This window comes from Perna viridis, chromosome 5, assembly GCF_037379345.1.
Source record: "Perna viridis isolate PV_CMFRI_1.1 ecotype Kerala chromosome 5, ASM3737934v1, whole genome shotgun sequence".
Taxonomy (NCBI): Eukaryota; Metazoa; Mollusca; class Bivalvia; order Mytilida; family Mytilidae; genus Perna; species Perna viridis.
The window spans coordinates 31,071,186-31,083,848 of record NC_142449.1 but is presented as its reverse complement, the minus strand read 5'-3'; the positions used below and the strand labels follow the sequence as shown (position 1 = coordinate 31,083,848).

Below are 12,663 nucleotides of genomic sequence, written 5' to 3'. Positions count from 1 at the left end.
GCCTCTCAAGCTTTCATTTGAAGCAGAATAAAATGAATCCAAGTTAATTAGATGCTTACATAAAATTGATGTAAAATGCTGAATACAAACGTTCCAATGATTTTTAAGAGTTGTGTCCCTTACTCTAGGTCTACCTCCTTAAATACCAGTGAAGAACTTTTAATATTCTATTTAAGTACAAACCTAATAAAAGCAAAACAAAACAAAAAATATTACGAGATTGATACAGCCATACGTCACTTGTTGCATATTAACAAAAACATGTTATATAATTGGTTTCATATACTGTTAACCACCATACAAAATCTTGACAAAATCTGATATCCCGTCCCCAAAAAACTGTGAATAAGATATGTCAAGGCAGACAATAACTTCTGTGAAAGTACTTTAATTCGTGGATACAAATTTTCGTGGGTAAGGGAAGATACACAAATTTGTGGATTCTTGAATTCATGGTTTTGAGGTTTTCCACTATCGATGGAAATCTCCTTTTCGTTGGGAAACAAATTTCGTGGTCTGGCTCACCCAAGAAAATCATGAAAATTGGTACCCCATGAACAATAGTACTTTCACAGTATTGCATAGAAGAATGACATGATTTCTAATACTTTTTCCCTTTTAGGTTTGGTTTTACCCAAAATGCAGAAACAAGTATTGAAAGAGTATATTCCTTCACCTTGTAAATTTAAACAAATGATCCAATATGGTAATGAGGGTTCCACATCACCTTTGAAATAAGTCGAGTTTGGTCAGAATTCATTGATAGATGTCTTTGATCTTATGTTACCAAATTTAAATGTGACCAGAAAACGAGATACTTACCTTACAGACACCATCTATACAGAGATTGTTTTTATCAATACATTTCATTCCATCAACAGTTGTATGTTTGATATTGAAGACATAAGTGTAAGTCTCCGCATGGCAATGGAGAATACATGGTTCGTGTACTGGAAAGAAAAAATACAAAACGATATCAAGAAGGAAACAAAATATTGTAAATATTTTAATTTTTGCCAACAACTACACATATTCACATGTATCAATTTTCATGATTTCAAAAAAATGATTAACATTATACAATGTTAAAAATCATTTTGGCGAGTACTTTTTTTTCACTTTTCTGTCCAAAACTAAAATTATAGCAAAATTTAGTATACACTTACAGTAGGCATAGAGACTCATTAAAAGCTAAAACAACTTTCAAAAATAAAAAAAATCTTTCATTCCATATGAGGACTGTTGTTTTTTTTTTTGACTGTGTATTCCAACAAGCTGTATTATCCAATGCATAACACATTCACTTTTAATGGCCCTGTTTTCTTGGCATGGGGAAATAACATCAGTATGTAGATTGTGGAACTCATAGATTTGACATATCCATCATACAAATGAATTGGAAATTTTCTATTCGTTGGGAACCAAATTTCATTGTTATCAAAACTAATGAAAACCACAATATTGGTACCCCATAAACAATATTAGAACTGAAAGATGAAGGGCTCACATGGGGAGAGGCACAAAAGACAGACATAAGTTGAAAGAAACGATTGCAGCCTTATGTCTCATCCGAGATGGAGAGGACAAGATACGTTAAGAAAAGCAATAACATTTACAGTATCTGGTTCCAAGCGGAGTCATTTTGTAAGGTATAATTTAACATGAGTTTACTTACAGTCATATTGTTTATAGTTAGGTGTCCATTCCAAATACAACCCTCTATATGGCTCCTTGTTGTAAGTTGAACATTGAACCTCATAAAAGTCATCATCACCTTTTTCACAAGCCTGTATTAGATAGAATGAAACAAAGTCAGCATCAAAAACCTTCCTGAGTATGCAAGCCCCACATTTTCTATCAATCATATATACTTTTCTTTTAGCTAATTGCTGTTCATCCTGATAAAAACTAGCCAAGCAGACATGACAGATTTGACATTGTTGTCAGCTCTGATAAAATGTCAGCAAATTGCAATATAGAATGCCCCCACTCCCCACCTAAGAGAGCATATGATCATAAAGTTTGTCTTTAAAAGTCATCAAACAGGAAATCGGTGTCTCGCATGTCAAAAACTGAATCCCACAATATGGCATACATATATAAATCCTCTGACAAAATATCAAGGGGCTGAAATAAGTAGCTGAGGGAAAACTGTAATGAAGAAGATGTGGATGGACAAATGGACTGTCACCATAATCAAAATATGGTGCTTTCAAAGAGATGTATAAAAATATTTTTAAATAAGTCAAATTTCAATAAAAACATTTTATTCATGCTGTACACAACAAATAATTTCTAAAAACTGAAATAATAGTTTTCTTTGATGTGTCAATAATCACAAAAGAAAACATAATTTTCCTCCTTTTCAAACAAATCCAATTATTTTTTATTTCCATCTTTTAAGGGTGTTAAAGAAAAAGTAATAAACATACTCACATTAACATTACACATCTTATAGACTTTATCATCTCCCTGACATGGCATTCCACCATACTGTGGCCTAAAATAGAACAGTACATAATGAGTTACCTCCCCTTTATGAAATTTCCATTCAAAAGTTAATTTCTTCATACTCAGGCCATATTGCATCAAAGCCAATTAGGACAGAAAGGAATTTCCTTTTACATTATTTATAGATAGAAAAACTGATGAAAGAGATGCTGCTTTTTTTAATTTTTTTTTGTTTATGATATTGATATGACAACAAAACGGGTTGGTTAGGCCAAATAAAATTGTAGCTCTGTTTCCTGTTACGTCAGAAATGAAATGGGTTGGTAGGTCCGTATTTTATTTTATTTACATATTTTTTTTCCAAATTTCATAAAAAACACTTCAAAAACATATTGTAAACCACATGGACATTGAGGAAACTGAAAATTGACTGCCATTTGTAGAATGTTTGGTCACTTGATTGTACTTATTCGGCTTTATGATGTGTCTAAGAACCAAGTTGTAAGTTTCGTGAGGCCTTATATTTGGAGCATTTATACAAATATTAGAAAATAAGCATTTAGTACGAAAAACAAGAGATCTGAGAGTGATGGCTCACTGTTGATACCCTCCCTTTCAATCATGATATAAGGAAAATAAACAAAGTCCTCAGTTAATAAGAAATTCATATCAAATTTTTCCAAAAATAGATCCCGCCATAAGGCATTCCAACTTGAAGACTGAGATAAAATTTTAAGCCGCTGTGATGAGTGTGACAGAAAAATTGTTATGGACAGAAAGACCTACAAGGGTAAGCAGTAAACCCCCTATCCTTCAGATCAGGGATATAATTAAGTAGCACTCCAGCTAAGAATCATGCAAAATGTGATTCATGGGTAAAAAGCCTACATATTTTTATTTTTTATATTTTGTTTGAATTGCCATAGTAAACAGAAACTAACATTAAGTTTTTCATATAACCCATGTTCTTAGGAGATAAAAATTATATAGAATGCACTGTAGTTTCAAAATTAAGGGAGACAACTCTATAAATGACACTCAAATACAATAGAATCTATTGGATTTTCAATGTTGATTATCTCCTAAGAGCAGGCAGATTGGAATCAATAATTACACATTTCTTAATATAGACCCATAAAACAACTTAATTACAAAAATAAAAATATGTAGCCTTTTTTGGGGTGTATCACATTTTTCAGATTTTGCATGATTCTTACAAAGACTGCTACTTAATAATTTAAGTGAAACAAATGACATATTTGTACTAACAAAGGTTTATTGCACTGTCTTTCCCTGTGTGTGACCCCACCACCACATGTTCTGGAACAGGGAGTCCACTGTGACCATTCAGACCAACCACCATCTACAGGACTCGGCCCATCCTGTCCAAACTTCACACACTCTCCCTGTCTACACCACTGAAAAAACAGAAGAAAGGATTTAGATATGTGAAGACTATAGCTAAGCTTTCTTATTGCGATTACTCCTACAATGTAATATGTTGGAACTCCATTCCTCATACTCCAATGGCACCAAGTCAGAAAACAGCTTGCCAGACAACCTCTAGCACTGCTGGAGTATCTTGTGATAAGCATCTGCTGACAAGAAAAATCAGAAGAATGTTCTATCTTCTATACAATTTCTACTTAACAGATAATATTATCTTTATAAGGCTAGAATATACCTTCATAAATAATGAAATATCAGAGCTTGTATCTTTTTTTTTAAAGCAAAGGGTATGTAAGTCTCATCATGTGACTCCATGGTTTCAAGAAAATGGGTCCCATGCATGAAAATTCATCATTTACAGTTCATTATCAAATGTTAAACATTTATCTGTGTAAAAATACGGATAAAATATGACAAATAAATATCTCTACTTGATATAAGTTTTAAGGAAAAACAATAAATAGTAGTTTTTGCATTCAAAAGCAAGGTTTGGAGATCTTGGAAGTAAATAGTTCAATGCAGATCAGTCTCCAGATATCACTATATTCTACATCTGAAATTCTGTAAAGGCAAATGAAATCAAAGCAGGACCAACAAACCATCTTGTCCACTGAAATTCAAAGAAGCATGAATTAAACTAATCCCAGTAATGATACTGAGAAATCCAAACATTGTGGTACATTTAGACAAGATTACAAGCAAGACATCTGCTGTGCACTTGCATACTCATCCAACTGCACCACTTATCTGAAAACCTTAAAACCTGATAGCTGCAGTGTATTGTTAAAAATATATTCAGTTCTCAAGATGTACAAAAATTATATATTTTTCATAATTATGGCTTAAGAATTGTGTCTGTACCCTGAAATCTCCATTAACTGTACTTCTTAATTTATCAAATAAATGTCAATTGAGAAAAAAGTTATGGGTAGTTAGTGAAAGCAACTTTAAATACTTCAACACATTTAAAACTAAGGGAGACAACTTAAAATGTTCCCTATTTCGAATACAATATAGATTGATCTGCTATGTAGCTATGTTTTTTTTTAATTCATTTTCATTTTAAGAAACAACTTATTAATGACAAATCTATCTATATTTTGGAAAACATCTTCATGAAATTTTCTACTGCAACTCATAAGCTATAGTCCCAGTCAAACTACCAAGACAGCCAAATATTTTGGTACATTAAGACCTTGAAACATCAGTCTGTGCTGGATGAGTGAGACCTCAATGAACCAATTCCAACATTCATATATACATTGTTCACTGCCTTACTAAATGAAAATTAACATATTTTTGTTTTTGAAATGTACAAAAGTTTCATATTTTACACAAAAATGACAAGTATTGAATTTTTATTTAGTTAAAGAATAAAAGCTGATCATTTTTTCAATTTTAAGATTAATAATTTTACATTCAGATTACATTGTCATAGATTTGTGGGTAGAAGGAGTAATAAAACAGTTTTAACTACGGAATATTTTAAACCCTCTATATTCATGCATTTACTCGTATGGGACAGGTAGAAAAGAAAAGATTTCTTTAACAATAACCTAGATATGACTCTGATATTTATTTCATTATAAATATGAAACCACAGACAGCAAATTAACGTAATTCATGCACTGTCCTCACCCCAGGCAGAGATTCATAGTGAGACTGATCTTGAGCTCGTCCCACTAAAATTAGGAAAAAAAGAACTTTTCTAGCTGCCTTTTCATTTTATTTAAGGACCCCTAACCTGAAATCTTGGATTCGCCATTGACTCCTCCATTCTACCCAAAAAATAAGACCCTATCATGAAAGCTCTTTTAACCTAACAATGATCTAATTTCATTTAATTTTGTTCCAAATCCTCAGTTAAAACTTTTTAACATTTTATTGATAACAGAGCTGCTGAGCAAGACAAAAATTGCCTACCTACCCTACCATGACCACACGATGTACCCTCCGCAGCTGGAAGGAATTTGGTCTCGCATCTTTTTCGTCCTCTGAAGCACCACAAAGATTTACAAATGTCCTGTTAGAAAAGAAAAAAAAATCAAAATTAATTATGTATCCTATATATGATTCTATTACAGGTTTCTTTAAGACATTTTATTTTTAAGTTCCATACATATATATTAGGCTTTGTTAATGAGTGGTTTAAATCATCTTGCCACTAAAAAATGGTATAAACTAATAACTTTTCTCTAATTTTAAGACTATAGTCCATCCCTTTTTCTTTTCAAATTGCTGTGATAAATGAAAATTTTCTGTCACATGCACTTTTTAATGTAAAATATCAAAAAACTAAATAAAAATCAGAATTAGGCTCACAACCTAACAAGTACAGCTTTATACATAATACAATATTCTGCTAAGTTACCTTTCCGAATTCAAATCCACACAACTTTGCCTTGGATCCAAACTGCCATTTACACTGAACATCAGCATCATATAACTCTCCAGGGAGTTTATCAGGAAAAGACAACTCTGCTACATTCTTGGCAGTATCCGATAAACATTGTGCTTGGGGAGTACTGAAAACATCACAGAAGACAAAATGGAAATAACTACAAATCAAACACTTTTCATAATTGTTGTAAAATTGTTCATGACTTAAAAAGTTTGTGTGATTGTAAAAGTAGAACTTTTGTTGTGAACTACTTTTCAATGTGCAGTAGACAAACATAATAACTGCAAGAATTTCTATGGAATATGTTGATTAAGTAGCACTCCAGTTAAGAATCATGCAAAATGTAATTCATGGAAGAAAAGTCTACATATTTTTATTTTTTTATATTTTGTTTAAATTGCCATAGGAAGCAGAAATTAACATTCTGTTTTTTATATAACTCATGTTCTTAGGAGATAAAAATTATACAGAATGCACTGTAGATTTCAAAATTAAGGGAGAAAACTCTCTAAATAACACTCAAATACAATGAAATCTGTTGGATTTTCAGTGTTGATTATCTCCTAAGAGCAGATAGATTGGAATTAATAATTACACATTTCATAATATAGACCCATAAAACAACTTAATTGCAAAAATAAAAATATGTAGCCTTTTTTGGGGTGTATCACATTTTTCAGATTTTGCATGATTCTTACATAGACTGCTACTTAAAGAGAATCCACAAAAATCAACAACTATGAAAATAGAAGTTTAAAATGCAAGCATTGGAATTTGTTGTAGACTTCAATTAAAACTATCTTTTGTTGGGTACCAATTTTCCGTGGTTTTCTTGGGTGGGCTAAACCATGAAATTTGGTTCCCAGTGAAAAGGAGATTTCCATTGATGTGTATACTGAAAACCTTAAAGCCATGAATTCAAGAATCCACAAACTTGTGTTTCTTCCCTAATCCATGAAATTTGGTATCAATGAATTTAAGTACTTTCACATTATATATATATATATTACATTTCACTCCATTGGATCAAATCAAGGGAGACAACTTCATACATTTTCCACTCAAGTAGTATATCTCAGGAAAATGTTAATTTTTCAATTAGTGTTATGCACTCCTATCTTCAAACTGCTAAATGCAACTGTTGTTTGGTAGATGGACTCACTTTAGAAACCTCATTAGATATGCTTTACTACAAAGTGACCATTGGAAGAGTCCATCTTTACTGACAAGGGTAGGTGACATCAGTTTACCAGCTGACTGGGCACAGTAGTTACCCTCTCCATCATGGAACATTCCAAAACTGAAAAGAAAGAAAATATCTAAAGAAACATTTGAGTTGAATTTCATTTTTATTCCTATAAAAAAATAGTTATATAACTATTATCAAACTCTGCTGGTTGGTTAATGATGCATCAAATTCATAAAATCATAATTAATTACAACATGGCAATTGTGTTATAAAATGTCATTATGTTAAACTAAAGTAGTGTGTTACTGAGGTCCAAACATAACACAAAAACGCAATATACTGTCACAGAAACAGGAGTTACAACAGTTTGATGATAAATCATTGATAACACACACTACAGAATATCAATAAAATTTAAAAGATATGTTTCAGGTTCTGAAGTTTTCTTTCTACTAAAATATGCAGTATGCATACCCAGGGATGATTTTACCAGGTCTACAAACAAAGCAGAAATTGGCAAAATTTGAAGTAAATAAAAAGTAAAAAAAGAATCGTAACAGTGAAATTGGGATTTGAAATAGCGGAATTCTGCTAAAAAGCGGGGAAAAAATCATCCCTGTTTAACCTACTTAAAGTTTAAAACTCACTTATGTCCCATTTCATGAGCTATAGTAAATGCTGTTGTCAGTCCAGTATCTTCATTGATAGTACAACTCCTGACTCTGTTACACATTCCCTCAATTGGGGCAAAACCTGAAAATAAGTAGCATTTGTATCATGTCTGTTTGTCTTTATGCAGAAAGGGGGTGGTAATATTTTACAATGGTTAAGATTTATATATTGCATAGCAACCTCATGTTTTTGTTAAAAAAATATACTGAGAAATGACATTTAGATATATACAATATCCACTTTCACAGGAAAAAAGCAACATATGTTTTTCATATGTTAGGACATGATGTTTTTCATATGTGATAAAGCATGAGTTTCCATGCTGATCCAATGAGTTCATAACATAGTTTACATATGTTCACAAAGGCATATGAAAACAAATATCTTTTAATTTTTCTTTGTATTATGAAGCTTATTAGTTTTATTGAGGAATAGATAATCCAAATATTTCATCTCCTCTCAAACATTGTTCTTTTAGTAAGAAGCTTTACCTCTAACTTACAATCCCTGAAAAAATGGTTAGTTCATGCTCCCAGTTTTTATTGGAGTCCGAGTTGCTCATTTGCTTTTGTTACTTTGTATGTATGATTTTAGTTACTTCATGTCCTTTGTTGTGTAGGTTTGTTTTCCATGTCTGGTCTTTGTCCCTGGATTACATTCTTTTGATTACCGCTATAACCTTGGTTCCCTTGATTACGCATTCAGCCTCTTATATAAACTATTTTAAACAGACCACCAGCACAAAAAATATTTCTACAGTACAAAAAAAAGTGTACACCAACTAATCTATGGTATCTATATATATACATGTATATTTTTATCTTTTAACATCAAAGACTGTGGCATGGAGATTAATTAACAGCTTCAGGCTGTACATTTTTAAGATAGCTTTAATCAGTAGAATTACATAAATGATGACTTTTAAAATGCATCCCTTTCCGTTTTGACTGAAACGATGTACTGCAGGAAATGTATAATCATACACCTAAGTGACCTTGAGGACCAGGGTGTAGTTTTATTTGTCCTAGATTAAATTCAAATCCACCTCATTTTACTAAATGGCATATAAATAGTGGCTGAGGCTTCCATTGGTTGGAACCCATCATTTTGTTGAACAATTTGTTTAAAGTTGTGCAAAATGTGGGCAAAATTAACAAAAGATACTCTGGGACCCACCTTTAAAAAATATCTGGATTGGAACCCCCATCCTTTAATAATTTTCATGATCCCTCTCTGTAACCACCATTACTTACCAAGAGTATCACAGGGAGCATTTTTATAAGAACACAGATCCACCCCTGTCATCAGGATGGCATGATCATGCTGTCTGGTTCTATCTCCCTCTAACACAGCCTGCCAGGAACAGAAACTGTTCAATGTTTTGTCTGCATGGTAACCAATTTCTAATCCTGGCTGTAAGTATAATGAATTGACAATTACCTCAGAATGACAACATTTTTTATGCATTATAGAACTTTGCAAATGCATTGAAAAAATGAAAGTTGCATGTAAATTTTTAAAAAGTAGAACTTTTAACTTTCATTTTGACCACTGTAACACTAAAAAATTCATTGGACAGTTTCTTACAGTGAAAGGAAAAATGAAGACAAAATACGAAATCCACGAAGATGTGAGATTGTTGTATAGCACATTTGTATTTTATATCAGTTTCTTCAAAAAACAAGGAAAAGTGGAAACTAAAAGGAACTCCAGGAAAATATAAACAAAAATCTTAAAATCCTAGTGGTTGGATCAACACTAAATGTTCCAGGATTGTAAAACTTACCTCATCTCCCTCTAGAATAGTGAGACCAACCAGAACTATCCTGATATGTTCCAAGATTAGAAAGCTTACCTTATCTCCCTCTAGAATAATGAGACCAACCAGAACTATCCTGACATGTTCCAAGATTATAAAGCTTACCTTATCTCCCTCTAGAATAATGAGACCAACCAGAACTACCCTGATATGTTCCAAGATTATAAAGCTTACCTTATCTCCCTCTAGAATAATGAGACCAACCAGAATGATCCAGATATGTTCCAAGATTGTAAAGCTTACCTCATCTCCCTCTAGAATAATGAGACCAACCAGTACTATGCTGACTTTGTTCCCAAGGCTTCTTTCTCTAAATAACTCAGCAACCTAAAAATTAAAAGTTATAAGTTCTGAAATGAAAGCATCATATACCAAATTTTAATTAAACAGAATCAGTGTATTAGTTTATTTGATACAAGAGCTAGGGTAAATATGCATACAGTTATCATATCACAAGAAATTCAGTATTTTTTTTGGTTTTTACAGTAAGCAATATAGTTAAGTTCAGAGGGGGGCTTGACTTAATGAGCATCATTAGTTGACATGTCTTAGATATTAAACCGGATAAATGACAATGAGATTGAAACATTCTATGGTTTAAAGTTGAAAAGAAAGTTTAAATTTCTTTATCAATTGTCAACTTAATTACCAAGGATTATAATTTAAACAGGCAGACCTAGGGTAAGGGACACAACTCTTACAAATCATTGAAATGTTTGCATTCAGCATTTTACATCAATCTCATTTAAGCATCAAAGTAACTTGGACTGATTTCATTCTGTTTCAAATGAATGCTTGATAGGCTTTGGTGAAATTGAATATGATACAAACATATCACTGGTTTCAAGAGTTATTTCCCTTACCCTAAGTCCACCTCCTAAATCAAGAGACCCTGAAGTTACATATATTACTCACTGTAATATATTCCTGACAGACTTGAATTCTTGATTTAGGAAAGGATAAAATGCATGCAATTGAAATGGCAAAATTAAGTGGCATATAAGATGTTTTGTTTTATATAAGCATTGCTATGAACAGTGAAGACAATATCTACCAAATACAATTAATAAAACTAAACTTACCATGTTGAACAGAGTGAGGGTATATGTTGTAATGTTCTGGTCCCCATGTTTCTGGTACAGACTCTTGTCAGCAACAACCAAAGTCTCCACAGTTCTGTCTGAGACATGTTTTTTGTATTTATATCTACTGTAATCTGATTGTTTGGCTGATCTTTTGTTAATGCTGTCATTTTCATTGAATTCTGCAAAAAAATGGTAAAAATTGAGTATGATAATTTTTTAAAGCCAGTTCAAGAAATATAATGTAGCGAATTTGATTTCACATCATAGACACTACAACTATTATGTTTTGTGGTTACAATGGCCCAGTTTATGAACATAGACTTAGTCAACTAGGAAAAATTTTAATAAGATCAGAAAAAATTTCTGATAGTAATCTTAAGAATAATCAAGGGAAACAAAGGTTATAGCAGTAATCAGAAGAATGTAATCCAGGGACAAAGACAGGACATGGAAGAGTAATCAAGGGAACCAAGGTTATAGCGGTAATCAAAGGAATGTAATCCAGGAACAAAGACCAGACATGGAAAACAGACATACACAACAAAGAACACAAAGAAACTAAAATCATACATACAAAGTAACAAAAGCAAATGAACAACTTGGACTCCACTAAAAACTGGGAGCATGGACCAGATGCACCGGTAAGGTAAGCGTCCTCTGCTTTTCTAGAAACACCCGCCGAGTTGCTCATAAAAAGTCAAGTCCAGGGTAGACAAACAAGGAAAGGAAAACTATGACCCATTGAATAAATCAGTTTTCATGGTGCAGATGGATATACCATAATGACCCACAAGTTCATGATGATGACCATAAAACTTCTGTAGTGATGACTTCAATCTTGTAGCAACATAACCCTGTTCCAGAAGCCTATTTGTTAACAGTTCAAGATAGGTCAAGATATGAGGCTGACTTCATAGTGTCTGTAGTATCCTCTATCTCGGGGTAGATGCGATGTATCAAATCCCCGAAATTAGGATTGCTTAAAGATAATATATCATCAATATAGCGGAAACTGAGATTAAAGGATCTAGTGAAACGATATTCTTTCTTTCCGATCAGATCAGCTAAAAAGTCAGCCTCATAAAAGTGAGGGAATAGGTCAGCAAGTAAAGGAGCACAATTTGTTCCCATTGGAATGCCGACTTTTTGTTGAAAAACATGTCCACCACACTGGTCAAATATATTGTCGATTAAAAATTCTAGCATTTTGTAAACATCTTCCTCTGTGTATTTGGAAGACAATTTAGAATTATTTCTTACAGAGTATGAGGATTCTCTACCAAGAACTATATATTTGTATCTGGGTGTACCATCTTTTTTGGAAAAACAACGATGCATAATGCTTTTAAGTCGGGATTTTAACTGAGTATGGGGAATAGAAGTACACAGTGTTGAAAAATCATAGGTTTTAATGCTATTATATTCAGATAATAGTCTTGAACTGATTGTCTCCAGAAGATCTTTCGAATTTTTCAGGATCCACATTGAATTAATACCACTATGGGAGTAACAAGTGTTGTGGTAGGACTGCAGACCCTCTTTGATAGTTGTGAGTATAGAATTTTAAAGTTTTGAAAGAGGTTTGGTGGTACATTTT

The 12,663-nt window shown here is 32.5% G+C and overlaps 1 protein-coding gene across 2 annotated transcripts in view; it reads right to left on the bottom strand.

Moving 5' to 3' along the window:
• The window catches only part of LOC148617055 (A disintegrin and metalloproteinase with thrombospondin motifs 18-like), a 69,502-nt gene that overhangs the window by 16,286 nt on the left and 40,553 nt on the right, over positions 1-12,663 (bottom strand). For both annotated transcript variants that reach the window (XM_088584341.1, XM_088584342.1), the window contains exons 5-15: positions 11,064-11,245; positions 10,225-10,308; positions 9,416-9,575; positions 8,138-8,243; positions 7,464-7,601; positions 6,272-6,425; positions 5,828-5,923; positions 3,721-3,869; positions 2,437-2,500; positions 1,676-1,787; positions 823-950 (exon numbers count right to left, since the gene is read on the bottom strand). In XM_088584341.1, the coding sequence (XP_088440467.1) occupies positions 823-950; positions 1,676-1,787; positions 2,437-2,500; positions 3,721-3,869; positions 5,828-5,923; positions 6,272-6,425; positions 7,464-7,601; positions 8,138-8,243; positions 9,416-9,575; positions 10,225-10,308; positions 11,064-11,245 (1,373 nt within the window). The remainder of the gene's footprint in view (positions 1-822; positions 951-1,675; positions 1,788-2,436; positions 2,501-3,720; positions 3,870-5,827; positions 5,924-6,271; positions 6,426-7,463; positions 7,602-8,137; positions 8,244-9,415; positions 9,576-10,224; positions 10,309-11,063; positions 11,246-12,663) is intronic.